Below are 24,477 nucleotides of genomic sequence, written 5' to 3'. Positions count from 1 at the left end.
ATTAGATTATCGGATTGCTTAGAAATTAAAAAAAAATCAGTGGTGCTAGACAATTGGTTGCTGACTTTTAGTTGGTTTACCTTGGCTTTTATGATTAGTTGATTGCATTGATTTTATACGGTATTTAAAGTAACCAATATTCAAAGTAGCCATTTGATTCTAGCTTAAGCTACCCATCAAATACATTTTTTTTATTCTTTAACTAACTAAAAAAACGTTACTAAGTAAATACAAATCAATTATTCAATGGCCATCACTGAAAATATTAAATATGTATAAATTTCAATGATTTAATTTAGTAATTGAGGACTTTTTTTTTTATGATCGTAAAAGTCTAAAAGAGGTTCAATTTCAATTTTCAAAGTTGGTAGGGATTAAAAAAAGAAAAAAAATATGTATTTGATCATTTTTAAACTTGTAGTTATCAAGTTAAAGTTGTCTGATCTAATGTTATAATTGATCATTTTTATATATAACTGATCACTTTAAAATTTGAGTTGACCTAGTCAAAATTAATCATTTTATAAAATATAACAAATTAAAATTATATACTTTAAATTGAAATTATAGGTCAAAATTGAAAATATACCAGCCCGAAATTTCAAACAGAATGTATTAGTAAAGAACGTTATTTGTGAGATTAATAAATCACCTGAATTTGGTTGGATTTGGTAGGGGAGAATTTTATTATTTAATTTACTTTATTTTATTTTATTTATTTTATTATTATTTTTTGTGTCTCCTTGTGATTATGTTTTTGGATTTGAAACCCGAACAGCCAAACCATAACGAAGCTTCCTAAGATCGAGAAATCCCAAAACTTTCAAATTTCCAGTTTTACATTTCTTCAATTATCATCAATCTTTAACAATGGCTGCCGAAAATGAACCAGCTAAGCAGTTACTTCCGTATCTTCAACGCGCCGATGAACTTCAGAAGCACGAACCTCTTGTTGCTTATTACTGTATTCTTCTGTTTCCTTACTCTCTTTCTGATTCGATCAATCAATCTAAGATACCTTTAAGTTTGTTGCCTTTAGTGCATGAATTTTCGTTTATGATTAGATTTTGCCTAATTTGATTGGTAGGTCGATTATATGCGATGGAGCGAGGGCTGAAGATTCCTCAAAGTGAACGTACTAAGACTACTAGCTCTCTTCTTGTTTCTCTTATGAAACAACTTGAAAAGGTTTTAATTTTCTCGTTTTTGTTTTTGATTTTTTGAATTTTTAAATTTGAGTTGGTTTGCAAAATAATTTGGCAAATGAACGAGTATTTGGATGGGAAAAATGTTTGATCTTGTTGGTCGAGCTGACGGAATTAGGTTATGACCATAATAGTTACCTAATTCATTTTGAATCGAATAAATTTCGGCGATTTGCAAATATATAAGGTAACAAAAAAGAAACGGTTTTGACTTATGGTTCAAGATGATGTTTGAAAAGGGAACCGCAGCCTTCCTGCCTATATACCTGCATAGTTCAGTTTGATTTTGTTTTTGTTGTTTATTCATGCTCCGATTGTTTTGATAATACTTTTAACACTTGATTATCCACTGCAACAAATTTTAAGGGCAGAAACAATCTTCTATTCAACTCCTTTCTGACTTTCCCGTGTGAAAATTTCCCCATGTTTAGGTACATGCATGCATTAACTTCATAGTTGTTGTTAGGTTTGTATCCATGCCTTTAGAGAGAACATCATTCCCTATGCCTCCGAATATCCTGTATGCAGCAACAGGAAAAATGGTAAGTATATTCTCCACCCATTGATTAAGAGGCAAAGGTGGGAGAGACGAAGGGTTAATCTTCACAGCGAAAGGTTTTCTACTCTCTTGGGCAAATTCACAGATTTTGATGTGAATTGGTGTAAAGATTGCAAGACACACATGATTAATGTTTTGAAGATCCTCTAATTAGTAGATTCTTCATAGCATGTCCTCCATGCAAACAATTTCCATTTAGTGCATTCCCATATGAACTTGGTTGCTTTGGATGAGAAAAGCATAACCTATCTTGGTGGTATAAATGCCTAAATTGTATGTACCCTATCCCATGCAAAAATGCAGTATGGGTTCTAAGAACACGTATTCCATCATCCTTGCTTGTGAAACTCGGGACTCCTTGATCTCCTATGTTGAGGAATAAGATTAAACACCCTCTTTTGATGTGCTCCTCAAGTCACCATTAGTCCTCTCTCCCCCTCTGATTATGCTTTGACCAAATCTTCTTTCCTCAAAGGTTCTAACTTCTAATTGGTGTTTCCTAACTTTAGCTTCTATGAACGCCATTTGAAATTTGATACTATTGTTTCAAGAACCTTGAAGCCTTTTCACGACTTAACCTTGTTGTTGTGCTAGTCTACTTCCGAGGGGATAGTGGTGGTGCACTATTTCGCTAAAGATTAGCTACTAGTCCTTTGGTAAGCATTAGATAAAACGAAAACAACAATGAAGATATGAGTTTGCTAATTTCTGACTACGCCCAATATGACAAAACTCCAAAACACCTTAAATAAGACACCTACTTAATTGCTTAGCTTTGATAGTTATGAATACACCGGGTTCCCAAAAGTTTGAATGATTTTGGAATCTCTCCACTGTTACTTGAGTTTGAAAACAGTACTCTCTCATTTGTGTTTGTTTTTCTCAAAACTCAATGTTAAACTCATTTGTCAATTCATCTACTCTTGTTTTTTAGATTTACAATAAAGCCTATTCATATAAATTTACTCCTTATAGCACAAAATTTGAAAATAGAGAATTTATCCGAAGAATAGAAAAAATCAGAGGTGGATAGGGCTTTGAAGAAAATAAGGCTGAAGACAACAGTTAAGTCAGATGGTATACCTATTGAGGTATGGAGATGCCTAGGTGACTTGGCCTACTGTTTTATTCAATAAAATTTGGAGGACAAACAAGATGCCCAATGACTGGAGAAGAAGTGCTTCAGTGTTACAAGAACAAAGGGGATGTTCAAGATTGCTCTTAACTATGGGGGAATAAAACTCATGAGCTATACTATGAAGATACGGATTGGAGTGAGAGAGATACTTATGGGGAGATGTACCTCTATATCAAAGAATTAATTTGAATTTATGTCACATAGATCTACTATGGAAACAATCCATCTTATGAGACAAATGATGGAGTACTATTGGGCTAGAAAATAGACTTGCACATGGTTTTTATTGACTTCTGGCCTTCATCAAGGCTCGGTCTTGACCCCCTTTCTATTTGGAGCGACTCTAGATGAGATAGCTCGTTCGATGTAAAGAGGCATGCCTTGGTGTGTTTGCTAAGTATTGGGGACATCCAACAAAATAGGATTCATAAAATTAAGTGTGGATGACAAAAATTGGAGAACTACTAGTATATCATATGATTGAGGTGTCCTTAAAGTCAAAGGTTAAGTTTTATCGAACGACCATTAGACCGACGTTACTATTTAAATCATAATGTTGGACTTTTAGAAAGGATCATAGTAAAAAGATCGGAGTAACGGAAATGCGAATGCTTTGATGGATGAGTGGGCATACGTTGAAGGATAAAATTCAAAACAAAGATATAAGAAAATGTTTAGGAGTTACAAAAATTGAGAAAAAGATGAAAAGTAACTATTTAAGAAGGTTTGAGCATGTGCAAAGACAGAGTATTAGCAAACCAGTAAGAATGATAGAAAGTTGGACCTCGAGAAACTTAAATATAGGGTAAGAAAGACCGAATATGACCTGGAGGATAGAAGTAAAAAAGATGAATGACCTAGACTTACAAATAGAGATGGAAGAAAATCAGAATGATTGGAGAAGAAGAATCCATATGGACGAATGTTGGTACTGATATATTGTTTCATGTAGCCAGTCCCAATATTTTAGAATTACGGCTTTGGCATTGTTGTTGTTGTAGCACAAGAATCTTGTAAAAGTGCTACTATATACTATAAACTTGTTTTCCTAAAACTTTTAACTCTTATACTAACTAGAATTTTCAAAAACAAGATTAATTCAAAGTATATAGATTTTTTAAGACGAAGTAAAATTCACTAGGAAAGGCTCCTCGTGCTACGCTGAATCTCCTAAACTAATTACAAGAGCTTTCATACCACAAAATTCACTCGTGTTTTCTAGAATAATCGACTGTTGTCAACCTTTCTGCCTCCGTTTATGGTTTTTTTGTTAATTTGTCAGTGGTGCGTCGCATATTACATTAGCAAATGGAAATCAGGAGGCAACTAACAAAGTCCCTCTATGGTGGAGTAATTCAAGTTACAATTAGGTTATCAATTTTCGCTTGAAGCTTATCACATGAAAAAATTGGAAGTTGAATACTCTATTGAAATTAAGGGAGATCGGAGAGCTAAGGTAAACACATAGGTCTTCTTTTGCGCTCATCATTGTTTGAGTTTTATAGAATTCCCCATGAGAAAAGGGAGGGTTCCAACTGAACATCTTGAATAATTTGAAATCTTCCCTATTTACCATATGCACTCAGATTTTTTAGGAGATACGCTCTTGTTCAATTTTCATTTGTTCTTTTAAATGGAAAAGTTGATGTGATGGGATGTAATTGATAGAGAATAAAAGTAATTCAAGATGAAGTTAAACTCAAGGCTACTGCCCTTATTAGGCTTGAAAGAATATGGTATTTTCTATGAAAAAGAAGTCAGAATGGGCTGGATGGCCTAGTTTCTTTTGAGAACTTGTTGTCCACTTAATTCCATTGTAATTCAAGTCTCATTTTGTTTAAAAAAGAATTTCATATGTAGGACAAAACATATGTGGGGAGAAAGGATTCCCTTGTCTAAGGACACATGTTTGTTTCTCTCATGCAATTCATATGAAGTGTATCTATGAGCATGGGAAAGCATGATTAAAGTCCCAATGCATCTAGTTGTATGCTTTGTTCATGACCTTAAGTCAACTTTCATTTTTCAACATAGCTTTCATTGTCTTCTTGCACTTTTCAAAGTCAACATATCATTGTCTAGGGGCCTTGCATCCTCTATTGATTTCACAAGAATGAACGCAAATTCATCCAATAACTGTGGTCTCGAGCCTTGATGCCATACACCTGAAGATGGAAGCAAAAATTTAGTGTTGAAATTCTTAGTTGGGTTATATGGTAGGCTCAAGGCTGTCTACAATCCACGGAGCTAGGAGCTTTGCTACTAAGTTAAGAGTAGTGCTTTCTCGCAGTGAAAAATCAAAGGACCTTGTGGAGCTGTCCTTCATTTGGCTGAGGCTTAACGTAGAACGATCATCATCAACTGATCAACGGTGTATATTCGTGGAAACTAATTGTGCCTTTCATTTAAGAGTGCTCCAATCTTTCAATTTAGAAGTATGCTCCACTCAAAGCCACTGATTGCCATATGGCCTGCTTCGAATCCATTAAAAGAAGTATAAACTTAGGCGCATGATGGTTAGAACATTTCACCGCACTCGAGCCTTCCACCATTTATCACATTTCATAGTTTCCCATTCAACATCACTCGACATTACTCCTATACAAACTAATGAGGACATTGTCGTGTCAATTTGTTGTGTGAGGCATTGATAAGTCTAGAAGGTGATAATACACTTGATCTCTAGAAAGTATGCCTAAGTGGAAGGTGCCAACCATATGCATGACGACCCCATAGTGAAGTCACTTTGTTGTTAGCCACAAATATGTGCACACCTAAAATAGCCTCAGTGCCATTGTTAAGAGTTGTGTTACCTGTAGGATGCAACTTTCTGTATCCATTGAGAAGAATCTTTGGGGAAAAGAAGAAAAATGGTGGGTGACCTTTTTTCTTTGTTTTTGACCTTGCTTAAATCTCATGTGCTTCCTATTTATGTGAAAGATAATGCTTACAGTCAAGGGTCAATTGAAACATCTTTGTTTTTACAAGATTAAGATTATGTACCTCCGAGTCTCCGACTTCTCTAACCCCACTCCTTAGTAGCAATGGGGACTGGAGTTATGCATTTTTATTGTATTGACCTTTCTTGCAATTGTGGACAAGGATTTTGTGGTGGTTATTTAGTCTTCAAAGTGATTAATATTTGTGGAAGTGAGACATTGGATTGATGGCCTGCATTTTCTTATGTGCATAGGGTGAACTGAATGTACAGAGAATACTGAAACATAAGAAGAAAAAACTGGAGATCTTTTTGGTATCATAATCTTGTTGTAATTTGTTGACCAGTTATCTTTTGTATTAAAAATATGATGGAAAAATTAATTGCTTTACTTTGTAATAGAATTCTTTTAGAATGACTTGTATCCTTGGTGTGAGTGCCACCACTAGCTCACTACACACCATCGTTGACAGACTAAATTGTAGGGAACCTCTAGCTTCTTGCAATTTATCAGCCACATCATGCCTCACATTCCATTTATGGAATTGGTGAGTGCTGTGGTATTTAAGAATACAAAGTTTTTTTTGATGTTACTTGCTGACATTTAAAGAGTAAAAATTAAGATAGTTTTGGGGTTCTTTTATGCACTGTTTCAGATACATTGTAACATAATTTTTAGTAAACTGACTGTTATGTTCTTTGTCATGGCCTCGAGCAAGTTCCTCTTTCAATTATATTAGTAATTTCTTCCAAGACTATTGCCAATGGTAGTGCCTTGCCCTGATATCTAAGTGATAATTCCTGGGTACGAACAAGGCTGAGAAATTTAATCTGATTGGAAAATTATTGGTTGGTTTTTTTGGATGAAATCTAAAGAAAGATATTTCCAAACTCCCTGTTCATTTTTCATGCTAGAATATTTTCTGATAATAATTACCTTGTTTGGTGCTGGCCTGCACTTATATATAAGCACAAAATTTCAGGATAAGAAGTCACTGACATTGTCACCTGATGACCACTTGCACTTGGAAGGATTTGCCTTAAATGTGTTTGCAAAGGCTGACAAGCAAGATAGAGCTGGGCGAGCTGACATGTATGCTTCTTTATAAATTATACTTTTGAAGTCCATGGTTTGTTGATGCCTTCTTGTGTTTCTTTGGGTTTCAGTTTCTATTTGAAAATATATCTTTACTGCCTTATTCTTTTTTGATTTACAAGTATAGGATGCCATTTGGAGAAGTTGTATCTATTCCCTTGCCTAAGGCCCCTACTATTGTGGTTTCAGAATTAGTTCACTTTTTTTATGCTCTGCCGTATTAACTTATGCTGATTTTTATTTTGCTCATCATAAGTCTTTGTTACACTTCTTATGAAGTTATAGATATATGATTTATGCTTGGGATGTTGGTCATCAAGTCATTTGGTGTACTTGCACTATATATATGTGTTTATTATGTATCAAATGTGTATGAGATCATTCATTGTTAAGTGTTAGTAAGTGTTGGTGATGCTAAAGTTATAAATTATAATAAGTGCATCGATTCAAATCGTGGTAATGATTGCGTACCTCAGAGGCGTAAATGATTGAGGTGTTATATAAAGTGGTGTGGTTGACATGACATGATTTTTATATTGATTGTATGCTGAATCTCTTTTTTATCAGCGTACTTGGTGTTGTATTGGTCAATTTGGTTGTTTCAGCTATATTGCTGATAATTATAAGCTGAAAATATATAGTACTTGCCAACATATTGTATTATGTAGATCAGCTGAGGTTCAGACTTTGCATGATAGCCAATGTGTTTTGAATGCATGATATCTGGGATAATCATGTCCTTTTCATACTTCCCCACACAAGTTCCATCTCGGATTTTCTAGTTTAAAAATAGTAGTTTGAAGTGGGGTAGAGAACACAAAGTTGAAACTGTCGGGAAAGAGAGAGAAAGGTTGACGGGCTGTAGGCTGGAGAAAGAGTTAAAGAGGTTAGTATAAAAATGAAGGGAAGAAATTTGAGGCATTCTAAAATGGAAAGTAATAGTAGATATTATTTTACTATGAAGTAGAAAGATCATGTTATGCCTTTTCAAGTTCACCTCTATACTCTTTTTTAAATGATGTTTATTTATTTAATTTTTTCATGTTTCTGATGGTTGTGGTTGAGAGGTTAGAGAAATTTTGAAGGTTTCCTATTGTGGATCTGTGAAGGAGAGGAGAGTTTACTTGGTGAGTGTGGACTGTATTTTATGATTCTGAAGGTCCAAAGAAGAGGGGATTAACCAATTAGGTTTGACTGTGATTTAATCTTGTATTGGAAGCAGCAATATAATTTTTCATGTATTTGTTGCATTTCTGGCTTTTCTCGATTCATCACGCATCTATTTATTTGATGTATGGGCGGAAAAATAATACTACTTGCAAATTCCATCATATAAGAAATCCTCAACATGAAGAATGGGGTAAGCTTGCAGTTATATCTTTGAATTTACTTCTAGTGATTCTTCAGATAGGAGAGTTGGTGGATAGCTATCTTTTTCTGGTTCATTCTTTCTATAAGGCTCACAGAAAACATAACTAATTCTTCTTATCTCTGATTTCTATTAAAAGTCTTAAGGTCCCCGCTCCCCAACAACCCCAAATGATTGAAGCTTTTTTCTTGCACTATTTCCTTGGAAAAAGTAATGCTACTTATAAGATGCTGGTTTGGAGAATGAATGATGCACTAATGTGTCAGCAACTAGAATAGCTAGTTGATTTTATTCTCTAAGTTGCTTGTCTTCTTTTCAAAACAGAATTATATGGGTACACTGAAGAATTTAGTCTTTCTTGCTATTGCTTTTGCGCCCATAAAGGTTTCCTTATCGGGTTGCAGCAAAAAAAATTTTAGTTCTGAGATATTCTAGGTTTTATTCTATCTTCTGGATGATATGATTGGAGATCGATAGAAGGCAGGTGTCTAGTCAAAATATGTGCAAGTGAAACTCACCTGTTTTGTTCCTGTTCACTGGGCTTACCCTTAAAAGTTTTCTATTCTTTTCATTTCATGAAAAAATGTGTCTTAAAAGTTGAATGATTTAGCAACAGAAGGTATGTGAAATTGTGGATACATGGTAAATGGAATTGAGTAGATATTTATCCCTTAGGAAAATAGTCACAAGGCAAACAGATGCGGAAATTTTAGCTTTTAGGTTGAAATGGAAATACTGTTTTGTTTGGTCTTTTTGGTTGACATTGGCTCACAAGTTTTCAAATAAGCAACCGACAAACAATAGCTAAATTCACCAAATATCTTCATGAACAATCAACCTAAAACCTGACTAGTAGCTGGTCAAACAAGACATGAATCAGGTAAAGAACTGATTGTCAAAGACTTCTTTAGAGTCATTTGAGGTTGTAAGAATTATCTGGTAAAGGTTGTGGTAACATAGCTCATTGTTTCTGTACAATATGGCTAATAACTAACTGATTGCCTTGCCTTTGATTTATGCTGCACTACTTTCTCCGAATATATGATTTACCAATTTCTCTGAAAATACTTTTTTTATGATTAGAGGGAAACGATTTTGTGTTGCCATTTGTAAGGTTAATTTGTTATGGCTTCCACAGCCTCTACTGTGTCCCAAGTAAGGGAACATTTTAATAATGCTGGAATCAAGGTCTCATTGGAAGTCATATCATGTGCTAATGTACTGAAACTGATGCAGAAATACTGCAAAAACTTTTTATGCTGCAAGTATCTTCTTTGAGATCCTGAATCAATTTGGAGAGCTTGCACCTGATGTAAGTATGTTACCTTGTGGTATCACTATTCATTCTTCTGTATGTCCTTTCTAGTTGCGCTTCAATATAAAAGCTATTTGATAACATTATGTAATGTTACTGATCTTTGCCACACTACTATTTTTCCCACGAAACAGCTTGAGCAAAAGCAGAAGTATGCAGTTTGGAAAGCTGCTGATATAAGGAAGGCTCTAAAAGAAGGAAGAAGGCCTGTTCCAGGTCCTCCTGGTGACGAAGAGGAGTCGTCCTCTCTGTCAAGTGCTCCAAGTGGCGATTATGTAAGATTTCTAACTTGTCATACATTTTTCTCTTTGTTTTCCCCTTTCGGATGGTTACAAATTTTACTGAGGTTTTTCAAATCAAGTTGTGGTGTTAATCTTGTTTATCCTTAGTCTCTAACTCGTGGATGATGCTGAGTACGGTACTTTACATCCAATACCTTTGGGCTTTGGCAGAGGAGGATCTATTCTTCCATCAAATTCTAATGGAAGTTCCGAGCCTTGACATTAGAATCAATGATTTGATTCAATTTCAATAGATTATCTTATTTATCTTATGTCATTGACTTGCTCTTAATATGCCCCTTACTTTGATTGGACCACAAATCTATAGTTCTTTGGTTTTGGATTATAATGGAATTTAGTAAAATGACTAATATATCTTGCATACTTCTCATATATGTGAAGCTGCACACAATGTGTGCTACATGGAAAAAAATCGCGCTCGCGGTGTCGCGGAAAACGGCCTTAACTGATAAATAATGCTAATCGTGGCTAATGCAGTGTGATTTTTGAAAAAAAAAAAAAATCACATAAGGGGTTTTGAACTTATAATTGCATTTTTGTTGTTGAACTACTAATACTATGCAATAATATGCAACTAGCTATTATAATTGCAATATTTGAGATCTTTTTGTGTATAATTAATTAACTTATTAGTTATTAGTTAATTTTTTTGTTAATCAACTAAAATTATGAGTAACTATAATTTAAGTAATCATAATAATTAAAGTTAATGGGTATTAATAAAATTTTAACTAGAAGACAAATAACGTTGTAACGGTGAAATATCGTTATAACGGAAAAATAACGGGGGTTACACGTTATATAACGGTCAACGCGGTGATTTGCCCGTGAAATTCCATGCACTGTTATATAACGGGATTTAACGTCGTGGCAACTTTCAAACAGGTTATATAAGGGGCGTTACGTAACGTAACGAGGGAGTTTTTATTCCATGGTTTGCTACCAATGGTTAATCAGAAACAACCTCTGTTAGTGGGATAAGGTTACGTACATCCGACTCCCTAAAACTTGTATACTTGCACTCAATGGCGTTGGGGTAATGGAGAGTCGATGGAATGTTTTGATTGACTTGCTCTTAATTTTGTACTCTGTAAAGTTCTACTAGTTTCTTTAATCTTGTGTACTTGCAAGCTGTTGCATCAGATGCTTTCCAATTTAAGGATGGCAGCACATGCAAGAATAAATATTCATAAGACTGGAATGTGAGATCAACTTCTTTTTTTTTAATGCTCAGTCTGTCATCTCGTCATTGCTGGAGATGAAATATGTTTTTTCTGATTAAGGACAATTTAGTAAAATATTAAAATTTTCTGAAATATAAACTTATGAACAAATGGTAATGCTGATAATTCTACAAAAAAGCTTTGAGGGATTACTAGGATATGTTTAGTTTCTCTTGCTCAAAGACGTTTGACTTACTGAAATTATGAAGATATATATGGTAAGTTCACGCCTCCCTTTTGCCTTTGTTATTTATATTTATATTTATTTATTTATTTACTTTATTTATTTTTAAATCCTGCTAATAGAAGTATTGCTTATCCCTCTCTGTTCTGGGGAATTGTTTAAATTGAACCCTACGAGTCTACGACAAACCGACAAGCCATTTAGGAATGTGAACCATCAATAGTATTTGGTCATTATCGGAACCAAGGAACAGTTTGCTTGAGCTTTTTGATGAGAATTATTATTGCTTATTGATGCTAGCTGATAATAAACGTATCATAGAAGTACTGTGTGTACAAATGCTTGTAATAGCATTTATGAGTTCAAGAAAGAATGTTCTTCCACAGCATGTTGATAGAAATTTTGGTCCCGGCAAAGCATTACTAATATTTCGGTAGCTATTCAGTTGACTAGATCACTTGGTATCATAACCATTAGGTTACAATACGAATCGTGATGCTGCTCCTGCTCTGATTGCTTTAGTGTGTCACAGTGTAGTTTTATTGATATTGTGTGTACCAACTTAGATGAGGATAAAATCTTATGGCTGTTTTGTGCAGGGTGTTGAACCAAGGCAAACTGGACATGATATTAACCTGGGTCCCGAACTGGATCGAACACATTCTGCTCAATCCCAGGATGGTTTGAAGAGACAGCCTTCTACTGATATCTCACCGTCACCTCCATCATTTCCTAGTGCTGATTATCCTTCCCGCAATGCTGACTATCCTTCCCACAGTGCTGACTATCCTACACATCCACCTGATTATCCTTCGTATGATTACCAAGCTGGTCATGGTTTTGGAAGACAAGAGAACCCCACTTACCCTCAGCAATATCAGAGTCAAAATTATCCTCAAGAACCGCAACATCTATCTCATATTCCACAGGATTATCACTCTCAGGAAATTCCCCCGCCTAATGCTTATCCCAACTTTCAATCATACCCGAGTTTTTCGGAAAGCAGTCTCCCAGCGGCCCCATCACATCAACCATCTTACTATCAAGGTCCTGATGCATCATATTCACACCAGTCTATTCCGTCAGTGACGAACTATGCATCAGCTCAGTACAGTTCAAGTGGCAGGAATGGCAGTGTACAAGATGTCCCAACAAGTGTCCAAACTCCCAACAGTGTTCAGACATACCATTATGATAGCAACTACCAGCCCCCACCTGAGAAGATTGCCGAAGCACATAAGGCAGCAAGATTTGCTGTAGGGGCATTGGCGTTTGATGAGGTCCCTGTGGCAGTTGAACACCTCAAGAAAGCACTCGAGTATCTGACAAATCCTTCTGCAGGTCAGTAGGTTTGTCGTTTGACACTACAGTGATAATTTGGCTGTTATGATGTTTCTGTTGCTTCACCTTTTTCGTAAATGGATTGCCTTGTAAATTTTACCCGATGATTTTACCCCAAATTCATGATGTGAATAAGATATGTTTGCTTTCAAAGTGTGCTCTTGTCTTACATCCTTATGGTTGGGGTTTGAGATTGCCGGAACTGTCTGATATCTGGAGTTGCCCCACCTATTGGGTTGCATGATTTCTGTCTCCTGTTTAAAGGGACATAAACACTGAGACACACACAACAAAATTGCATCCCAACTTCTTTTACTTTACCTTTAAGACCATTCTGAATGTTATTTCAGAAAGTGTGCTAATTATTTGCCAAAAGTACATGAAAGGGTTACCCATTACGAAGAATTACATGATTGCTAGTGTTGAGTGACTGTTCAGTGTTCACTTTATTTCCTACAATGATTTAAGCCACTTTGTTTTATCCATGCACGAACCGACTTTCCTGCATCTGCAAAAGAATTTGGCTACAAAAAACTAAATGTATTTGATTCCCAGTATTTATCCACAATCACGAGTACTTATGCTGTGTTCTTTTGTGTTTCGAAATGATTTGTATGAACATGATGCCTGCTGTTGGCTCAACTCTTCAAACTGGATAACCTTGTCTGCTTTATTCTATCCAATGAAAATTTCGTGATGAAAAGTGTGATATCACCTTAACCTAGATGAATCATTACTAAATCTTGTTTCGGAAGCTCCAAGTTTTTTTCGATGCAGATGCCGAAATTTGACACCATAGTAGAATTCCTTGTGATGAATACTGAAATTTTTTCTAGTTACTACTGTTAATTTTTAAGTGTTAATTGCTAAATTTAGTTGTTTTGATTTTGCATATGTTAACTATATCGGCCCTTATCGATGTTTACTCAAGAAAGAAATAAGAGTATTTGTTTTTCTTTACGTAAACTCCAATTCTTTTTTATTTTTTCCTTCTAGTAGAGAACCTAATCATTTTGTAATTTCAAAATCCTAATTTTTGTTGCATTATGTTAAATTTCTTAGTAAATGTCAGCTAGTTAAGCTTACAAATTATGTAAACAGGGTATTCAAGAGGTCCTATGTGGCAATAGATACTGTACTCTTATAGCCATAGGAGTACTTGTTTGGTAATTCAAATCTAAAATGTATCGACATTCATCCATTTCCAAAGAATGTTTAGACATGTTATAACTCGGACAAGGCACCTTGAAACTAACAGGACAAGAGTAAGAGACGTTCAAAATAGATTCGATAAATCTTGTAATTGAACTTCAACTGACTTGTCTTCAAAATGAATTTATAGTTATGTAAAAATCAATATGGATATAGAAAAATAATCCCACACGTGATCCCACATCTAAAATTAAAGCGAGGTTGACTAATATATAAGCTTGATGGACTACTCTTGTTACCAATTGATTTTGAGCTACTTTTGTAAAAGACCGTTTTTCTATGAGATGACCTCTAATAAAGAGCTCATATTCTCATAGTATGTTTTAGAAGTGTTACTTAACTCATATATGAGGCACGTCTTTCGATGACACTGTTTCTTGCAACAATTTGTAATCGGTTTTACATGAAACCTCATTGGATTTGTGTGCGGTTATTCTCCTCTTGTACTAGTTTTATCATGTACAAGCTTAATGGAAAATCAATCCCACAAAACTCAATTTTATAACGACTTGAAATATTTGAATTGAAATTAATCTAATTAGCTGAATGATGAAATGCAGGCTAGACTAAGTGAACAAGGAGAAATAAAATTGTGCTTTTCGGGTAGGGCCAAAAAATAAAAAGGAAATATGTATAAAGTCTAAAAATGGATATATAAAGTCTGTTGTTAGTACTATAGATTGCCTTTATTTTCTCTCTTTGTTTTTTTGAATGTAATGGACCAGAGAAATTCTATAGGTTAGGGGAAAGAATTAGTATTTTATGTAGTTAATGAGATTTAAACTTGCCGTGAAAAAAAACTGCAATTTATAATACTCATATATTATGCTTTTTTTAATGTATTATATTATATTTTAAAAGCTCTCACTTAATTTGCATAATTTAACAAATTTAAAAGAATTGAAAAATACAACTAAGAGGAGAATTAAATCTCATCTCACCCCTTTACATATAAAAAATGGTCTCTACCGGAAATTTGAAAAAACAAATCTCAATGTGGTAATTGTTATGGTTATTTATAATTTCAGATTCATAATCGAATCATTGTAAATAGTGAACTCACTTTATTGCCCTTAATTTTGCTCTACTTAATATTTTAATATTTTAGTATGTTTTACTAAATTTGTTCCATCATTATTTTTAGACATAACTACATTTAAAATACCTCATTAAAATCTATAATTTCTTTAAACTCTGATATTAAAAATCTTATAATTATTACCCCTACTAATATACTTGCCCACTCACCTTTGATAATTCTTGTGCCAGTTCCGTGAATCTTAGGGGTAGAGGAGTCCTACCCTGTCCCTTTACGGTCCATTTGGTACATGGTATTAGAGGGCGGTAATGGTAATAAAATTAAGTAATAAAAAATTTGGTTGTTTGGATGCCTTCAATGGTAATGGATGGTAATAAAATAAGGTAATGAAATTACCAAAAATGGTCATTTTTATTACCATCAAACAACCTGGTATTAGGCTGTAATGGTAATGAAGTATTACTGTGGTAATAAAATAAGGTAATGTTGTTTCGAGCTGAAAAAAAAAAATAATGAAGAAAAAAAAGGTAATGTATGTAATTATCCAAAAAAATATTATTATTAAAAAAAGAATCATTAGATAGAATAATTTAGATACAATAATGCTTTTAGATACAAATATACAATAAATAATGAAACTAAGAGTCATTACCATTTTTTATTACTAACAACCAAATGCAATCAATAGAATATTATCTTCCATAATTATTCTTTAGTCATGCACACCAAACAAAAGAATCTTCGATACCAATTCTCATATCCATTCCTTCATTACTATTGTCATTACAACATTTCATTCCCATTACTTCATTACCTTCAACCAAACGGGTCGTTAAATTAACATTAAAAAAAATGAAATGAAGGGTTTTTAATGCACACAATGACACAAACCCTGTTTTATATACTTTCTACGTTGTGAAATATAATATATTGTGTGAAAAAATGTTATTATCAGCAATAAGTATAATAAAATGGAGAAAATAATTAATATAACAGAAACACTTATTTCTACTCCTATATATTTTTCTTTTGGTATATGTTTATGTTAAACTTTGTCGGATAGAATTATCTTGAACATTTGTCTATCTAGTTGAAACATGATTTTTTTTAGAAATGGAGAGAAATTATATTGAAAGACTAATCTTTTTATTTTATTTTGTGTTAAACTAAACTTAGTTGCTTTTCTTCTTCATAGCTACTGATTTTTTATGATCTCAATCTATATTTACTAATTATTACTTCTGTGTTTCGAAGTTTACACTATATGACTCAAAAGTTTTTACATAATTAAGTCATATAATACTTTCTCATACAGATGGAGGAAGTATTATTTTAAAAGCGAATACAATAAGCCTAACTTAACTCATTAAAATATTCGTACACATGCAGCATGAGAAATTAAAGTTGACATAAACTTTTTTTTTTTCTTTTCTTTTTAGCAAACTCTACCCAAAAAAACTAGGCTAAATTTTTTTATAAAACATTACAAAATTAAAAGAAAAAAAGAACAAGAAAGGATAAAAAAAACCTAGGTCGACTCATAATTCTACTATAGTAGTTATTTGATATATAATCAAAGCATAGAAAGAGATGCAACGATGTGGTAAAATTGAAGTTGTTTTAAGAGCTCTTTTGCATGGCTTGTAGCTCGGCTTTGTGCCTTTTGAAAGAGCTCTGCGCTAAGCCGATTGCCTATATGCGCATCGACAAGGACACCACAGACGCTCCGACAGCTGTTGGCGAAGGCTTGACCGATCTCAGTCTCATCTTCGGGATGGCTAACCACCAAGGGACTTCCTCCCCTAAACACTTCAAGCTTGTTTATCGCAAATGAACCATTGGCTTCTACTACTTCCTTGAAGTCTTGTAGGCTTGGTGCATACACCGGAATGTTGAAGTTGTCACGTTTATCACTTGTTATGAGGCCCTATAAATTCAAAATAAAATTTTGGTGTTAAGAATATATTATTGTTTACAAGAATATTATATGCTAGACTTGTCATTTCAATACAAATAATAAAGTTGTTTTTGTGTGCATTTTAAGGGGTGGTTATTTTAGTTAGAGGTGTTCAAAATAGATTCAATATGCACTTAACATTGAAATCGAATTCAGTTTTGACCGACTTCAAAATGAACTCAAAACTATGTAAAAATCAATGTTGTCACTACAAGATCCGAAATAGTTGACTTAAAATCAACTCGATAACTTAAATGAACGCCTCTAGTAAAAATCCACCTTGGTTTTACAATGGAAAGCAAACACATAAATGGTTGTATGAAATGGTTTCACCGTGAGAAATGTCTCATACATGGGTTAAATAGTCCATCTAATGACGGTCTCTTTGAAGAATATCTCAAAAAGAGATAGTTCTATATGAATTGTTCTTTGACAAAAAAAAAAAAAAAAAGCATTTAATCATGATATAGTTTGTCATGAAAACAATCAAAATTCCCTAGCAAAGTAACTAGAATTCACCTCTTGGACAAGATCATTCCAAGCATCTTGAAAGTGTGTCCCAAAGAGGAGGCCAGCACCACCTTGATCAGTGGGATCCACAGAAGTTCTTCCTAAGCAAACAAGAAACATGGACCCACCTCCCTTCAATTCTACTGACCTTGCCCTTAAGAATCCAGCCAAATCTGTTTGGAATTGCTTTTTATAAGCATTGGCTATGCCTTTATTGGCTCCATGGATAAATATTTTTCCCTTGTTGTATACCCTTGACCTCTTATCCAATACACTCTCTGGAACCTGTATTACTATTTCATTAGTACTTACTTATAAACATGTTGAATTTTACATCTTTAATAAATTCATACTCTATTATATATACAATCACGTATAAAGTAAAATAACTTGTTAAATTTTATCTATTTTCTATAGACATAAATTTATGCATGTAATATTTATTATTAAGGAATATTTGATTAGATTGTATACATCTGACTCTCCCAAGTCTGTTCTAAGTGAAATTAAATGATAAACTTGAATGTCAAAAAATGTAAAAATTAAAGTGATTAAATTTGACAAGACTTTTAGTTCATTATATTATACTCAATAATTAATAATAATAATAATAATAATAATAATAATAAGTGTTAATGAGTTTTCATATTTTGCTTTATATTATAGTAATTTTCTACATACTTTGGGTAGCCTCTCATGCAAAAGAGGGAATTAAATATATATATATATATATATATATATATATATATATATATATATATATATATATATATATATATTATATACTCCTATTTATATATTATCACCTTATAAAATCTTAACCAAATAAATACATTATTTTAAAAAATGATGAGCAATTATTTAGTTAATATTCCCTCCTATTCACTTCAGGTGTTTCATTTACTTTTGGGATACTATTTATCTATCACTCCTAAATTATATTGTATTATTAATCTATAAGTTAAAACATAGTCATATGATATCTTATTTGATTTGTTTTAATGTAAAGATTATTAATATCAACTTTTTATAATTTTTTATTAAACATAATTCGATATATTAAGAATTGATTAAGTACATCGAATAGAGTGCATAAAATAAATAGAACACTTAAGATAAATAGGAGGGAGTATAATCTAAGAAAAAAAATTTTTTTTATTACTACTAGTAGTATTAATATGAGTTGGCAAGTAGTATTAATTTTATCTAGATTGATACCAACTTATACCAAATTGGTCCTTTTTTAGCTTGATGTCTACGGAACACTTCCTTCCATCAATATTTGTCGTGGCCTATTCATTCTCACTTTTATCTTTCTTTCTTTAGATAGATTCCCGTGTAAAATACGGATGATATAAATATTTATTAATATAAATAATAATATTATTTTATAAAATTAATTTATTTAAAAAAACGTAATTAATAAATCTCTGTATATGTTATGATATTATCATTATCAACATGAATAAATAATTTATTATACAATAATATTAAAACATATACTCATAGTAATGATTGATAATTAAGACAAATATATACTTTAAAAGTCTTCAACCGTAATAGATAGGAGGGAGGACTTAGTTGAAAAAATAACCAAATTAATTGCTTATTTATTATGTGATAATGCTTTATTATCAAGTTAAAATAAAGATTTTTCATGTATATTCTTTTTGGTTTATACAAGTAAATATTGTATTTCAATAGATCATCACATATAGTTACAGTCAATCAATAAATATTACATGTATTAATGAGTAAATTGTTTTCTTAGATATCAAGTCAAATATTAAAAGTTTCCCTGCCAAAAATAGAAAAAAGGCGAAAAAAATTTTAATCACAATGTGACACGTGTCTCAAGTCGTTTTTTTATTAGTATACTTTAGTGATTGTTTTCTTAAATATCAAGTCAAATATAAAAAATTTCTCTATCAATAATAGACAAAAAGACGGAAAATTTTTTTATAACATTGTAACACATGTTTTAAATCGTTTCTTCATTAGTATATTTTATTAATTGATTGATGATTAGTATTTCTATTAACTAGATTGATACCAAATCTAATCGTTTGATTCAATGTTAAAAATATATTTTATACTCTAATAAATAAGAGTCATAGATAAGAGTCATAAGGGTAAAATATTAAGGATATAATACATGTTTCTCTTATATTAAGTGCTTAATAAACAACGCAATTTAAATTATATGATCAATACATCAGAATACGTTATTAATAGTATAAATAACGCGAAAGATGTACGTACCTGAGATAGCCAGTGCAAAGAAAAGGCGGAGTGAAAAACATCAATAGATCTAGCCGGAAAAAGTCTCCGGTAGAATGTACCGGGGACGCCGGCAGCAAAGTAAGACCGATGCTTGTCGGCAGCCAAGCAATCCTCCATGGTGCCACCATCTTGGCCGTCATAGGCGTAGTAATTTGGGAGGAGTTGGAAAAGTGTGTTGAAGTCATTGGAAGGGAGGTCGGAGAAAAAGACGGAGAACTCGGGCGGCTCGTATCCCAAGGACTCGTATCGCTTAGCCATGTGGTTGACGATAACGTCGACGATGTAGATGGTGTTGGAACCGCAGGAACAACCTAGGTCCACCACTACAAAGGGCATGCTTGGTGGTCCTAGTTGCACTCTCTCTAGGGCCTCTTTTAGAAGGTGCAGCATTGATTTTGCATGTTGTGCCTATACATGTGCAAAAATATATGTCTTTGTTTAGACAAGAGTTAATCGAAAATAACAATTTTGTTATCATACGAATAAGATGAAATTATTTGAAAGGCAATTGACTGATTGACACTATATAAACAACGAAATGTCTTGAGATATTTAGGTTGTTTATTATCAATGATCAATATAAAATTACAATTTATATGCTATTATGAGGATAAAGTTGTGTGTAGTACTTCTATATCTTATCTCTAAATTTTAATAAGTGAAGGTCACTTAAAGATATTTATATATTAAAATAGAGAATCAGGTCTTGTCTCAGTTGAATCATATCAATATACTATTTTTCTTAGATAATGTCCTGAGTTTGATTCTCACATAATACTCATTTCTTCAACCTAAACTACTAAGATAAATGATAATGGAATGTAAAAGTGCAAGTCAAAACATGATCGAAATTAATAAATCAATAGAAAAACAAGTTCTTAATCCTATAATGATTATTTTATTAATCCTTTTGAAGCTCAATATTTGTTGATAAATAAACACAATAATTATCATTTAAGTGGATAGTTGATCATATATTTGATCCTCACCATATGATATAAAATTACCAATAAACTCATGAATTATAAATTATATAGAATTATATGATCATTTAAAATCAAAAATTATAAGTAAGAAATAAAATAAAACCTGGGCTTGAGAATTATTAGCATAGCTGGTTTGATCGTTTCCACCTCTCATACACAACATGTTCTCAAGCTTCATATTGGAAACCATCACATTTTCTCCTTTATGAGACATACTCTTAATTCTTTTCAATAATATATAATAGTTTTCAATAAAGAGAGGTGATATATATTGTTGAATTTTGTAATATATATTATATAAAATTTAAATTAGGTTATATATGTGATATAAATTAAGAATTAAAAATTAAATTAAGAAGGGGATTTAAGTGTAGGAGAGTGAGAAATATAGAAAGAAAGGAATGGAAGCTCTTGTTGTAGTTTGGGGTGTCATGTATATATATATATATATATATAGAGGAGTAATAAAGTTGGAATTCATGGGGACATTTATTAGCCAATAGCCATTTAAATTAATTTTGAATAAATTCTAATGCACAATTCCAAAAGTGCACGGAAATGATAGAGTGAAGAAGCTATTTTTCTATTTTTCTTAATTTGTTAATTTTATTTTGTAAATTATAAATTTTTATTCTGAGTTTTTAAATCTATGTATAGTGTATAAATTTAGATGATATATTTGATAATTATTTTAAATAATAGAAGATATGTTTTAAAATATGTAAATGTAGTTATATTTTAAATAATAAATAAAATTTTAAATAGTTAGAAATTTCATCGTCTAAAGTGGAATATTACAAAATTTATATTTATATATATTTCAAAATACACATTATAAAAAATTATATAAAGTGTAGAATACAAAATTTTATACTAAGACAAATTTATAAGATTTTACATGGATATATTTTATTTTCAATATATCTCTTAAAAACTATATTAAAATTTTTCTCTTCTAAAGTGAAATGTTATAAAATTGATGACAAACAAAGGGAAAAGAGAGTATTTTTTTTTTCAATTTTATACTATTCTATGTATACTACATACTAATTTATCTATCTATACTATATATACTAAAATTATTAACCTTAATGACACATGCTACAATAATATTTGAATTTTCTTTCCAAGATCCTAAAATATAAGACAAATATTCAACATATTAGTAAATATTTGTTTTTTAATATTAAGTAAGGTATTCTTCATGATAAATGATAAATATTCTCTATAATAGATATATATTATTCAAATATAATATCTATTTGGTCTATTTATATGAATTTAATAGTACTAATTGAAATAGTACATTCTGTGCGTTTAAATAGGGGTTTAGCTAGTTTTGCATATTAAAATTGTATTATGTAGATTTTTTAACAAATCATAAACAAAGTTTAATTTCAAATAATTATTAATGAATAGGCGGATAGACATTGTAGTATCAACTAAATCTTCTCTATTTCTTTGAATTTGTTACATTAAATAAATATGCAATGTTATTTTTGTTATGATTTTTAAACTATATCATTTTTCCCAAATATGATTTGAGTATGATTCACACGATTCTTCTTTTCTCTCATACTTTTATATAATAATAATAATAATAATAATAATAATAATAATAATAATAATAATAATAATCTTAAAGTAAATGCATATGTAGAATGCTAACTGGCCCTTTTGGTAATCGATATTAAATTATGGGAATGAGAATGATCTGTAGTGTAAATTTTTATGAGATATATAACATATCATTCCCATAGTAATAAAAGTTTAATCATAAAAAGTTTTTTCCACAATTTTCCATTACCACCTAATACCACAAGTTCAAATGGTAATGTATTGAAATGAATTTTACGAAGAAAATAAAATTGTCGAAAGAGAAAAAAAACATGATCAGTAAACTTGTCAAGAGATACTCCTACCAAAATTAAACTAAATTTCTTTTACCATTCATAACATTTAGTACCAATACCAAACGGGTCATAAGTATAATTAAGTAATTAGTTAAGTAAGGGGTTATAATTAGTTAATCTAAACAAGAAATGACATGAGTCCTGTATGTCATGCAATTATAATTGGTAGACCTATTCACATGGAGGCAAGTGCAAGCCAGAAGACGGCCTAGATTGACGCCGTATTCTAGTGTTTACTCGCTCCCTATTCCTTGCAACAATATTCAACATACACATGTTAAAATGGTCAATCGAATTAATTACTAGTCAAACTTAACTTAGTAAGTCAAGAGTTTATAATTAATCTTGTCTTCGTTCTTATTTGATATTTCAAATATTTTTTTCGTAGTTTTTAATGTATGTATTCGAGGCTTAATATTTATAAATATATATTATTTAATTATTAATTAAAACTATATAGTTTAACTCATTTATTATTTGTAACCGTAAAGTTTATTTTTATGAATTATAGCCTCTATAAATCGAAAAGTGCATCAATTGTAACTACGTCATCGAAATCTGATCTTATTATTTTTCGTTTTATCTTTAAAATTAACAGGCGTATTTATCCTCAATACCCTATTAAGATAATAGTATATAAATATATATGGAGCAAACTTACTATTGACGAAAGGATTACTCCCTGTCCTTTCAAATTAGTAGTTTCATATTAATTAGTCTTTTTAACTTAATAATATTAAAATTATTTCTATTACTTTTTTTAACACTATATTTAAGTAATAATTTAGAAAAAAAAAGAAAAGAAGAAAAGGAAAAGGAACGGGAACGAAAGGAAAAAAGGGAGAGAAAGATACTACAAGTTTCTCTTATATGTAAAGGAGGGAAAGGAAAGGAATACCAATCTCTTCTTAATCTTTAAGAAGAAATTCAGTTATCAAAAAAACTAGAATACCATTTTCTTCTAAATTCTTTAAGCTTATGGATTAATTCGGTTATCAACAAAATTAATAGATTAACTAAACCCTATAAATCCCTTTCTACCCAATTTTCCCCTTCAAATTTGTAATCCAAACGGAGAAAATTATATTCCTTTAAATTTTTTAAATCGGATAATTTACCTTTATTTAATTTTTATATCATTTTATACTGTTGCAAATTCAAAGGAACAAAGCGAGTATAAATGATACTTGTGCTACGGGTGAAGCGCGTTTTGTTTTGAAGATAACGCGACTTTTGTCACTTATAGTGTAACTCATGACAGACAATTTCTCAACTTTCTTCTCATGGGTATCAAATATACCCTACATTTCTACAAAAGTCACAATCATATACTCATAATCCTACACATATAAGGGTTTTCTTAAAGTATAAGGGTCTTAATTCTTACTATAGACAACCTCATGTGTATGAAATACTCTCTCTTATTCACCCTAAACGTCATATTTAACTTTTAACACTGTTTATCAATCGTTCTTAATTTGTATTTTATTTTTAATTTATAAGTTTTAATATAGTCAACTGAAATCTTATTTGATTCCTTTTAATGCAAAGATTATTAATATTAACTTTTTATAATTTTTAATTATTTACAATTAGAAATGTTAATGATATAATTATTGCAATGACAGATGTGCCAAGTCAAATGGGACTATTAAGTTAAATAGGAGGAAGTATATGTTAGATTGAGCTCAACTTATTATCATTGTTAACTTATAATTAGGGAAATACAAGATGCACATACTTCATAAGTGATGGAAATACTATCCTACAATTATATGGCAATAGAAGGAACGATTTCAATGACTTTTAAAGTATATACATCATCTTTAATTTATCAATTTGAAACAAACTATTCCGACATACAAAATACACCCTACATAGGCTACATTTGTGTGAAAATGAAAAAT

The 24,477-nt window shown here is 31.5% G+C and overlaps 2 protein-coding genes across 2 annotated transcripts; one reads left to right on the top strand and one right to left on the bottom strand.

Moving 5' to 3' along the window:
* The first annotated feature begins 739 nt into the window (after window positions 1-739).
* LOC130808096 (protein HOMOLOG OF MAMMALIAN LYST-INTERACTING PROTEIN 5) lies at window positions 740-13,914 on the top strand. The gene is made up of 6 exons (XM_057673545.1): window positions 740-964; window positions 1,088-1,188; window positions 6,824-6,933; window positions 9,542-9,617; window positions 9,755-9,895; window positions 11,929-13,914. The coding sequence occupies exons 1-6, from the start codon at window positions 871-873 to the stop codon at window positions 12,676-12,678; spliced, it is 1,272 nt and encodes a 423-aa protein (XP_057529528.1). The 5' UTR covers window positions 740-870; the 3' UTR covers window positions 12,679-13,914.
* Window positions 13,915-15,864: 1,950 nt separating this feature from the next.
* LOC130808095 (indole-3-acetate O-methyltransferase 1) lies at window positions 15,865-21,059 on the bottom strand. The gene is made up of 4 exons (XM_057673544.1): window positions 20,761-21,059; window positions 19,651-20,079; window positions 17,398-17,673; window positions 15,865-16,848 (listed from the first exon to the last, which is right to left on the bottom strand). The coding sequence occupies exons 1-4, from the start codon at window positions 20,869-20,871 to the stop codon at window positions 16,495-16,497; spliced, it is 1,170 nt and encodes a 389-aa protein (XP_057529527.1). The 5' UTR covers window positions 20,872-21,059; the 3' UTR covers window positions 15,865-16,494.
* Window positions 21,060-24,477: the final 3,418 nt, after the last annotated feature.

This window comes from Amaranthus tricolor, chromosome 3 (assembly GCF_026212465.1).
Source record: "Amaranthus tricolor cultivar Red isolate AtriRed21 chromosome 3, ASM2621246v1, whole genome shotgun sequence".
NCBI classification, from domain to species: domain Eukaryota; kingdom Viridiplantae; phylum Streptophyta; class Magnoliopsida; order Caryophyllales; family Amaranthaceae; genus Amaranthus; species Amaranthus tricolor.
This window is presented reverse-complemented; position numbering and strand designations above follow the sequence as displayed.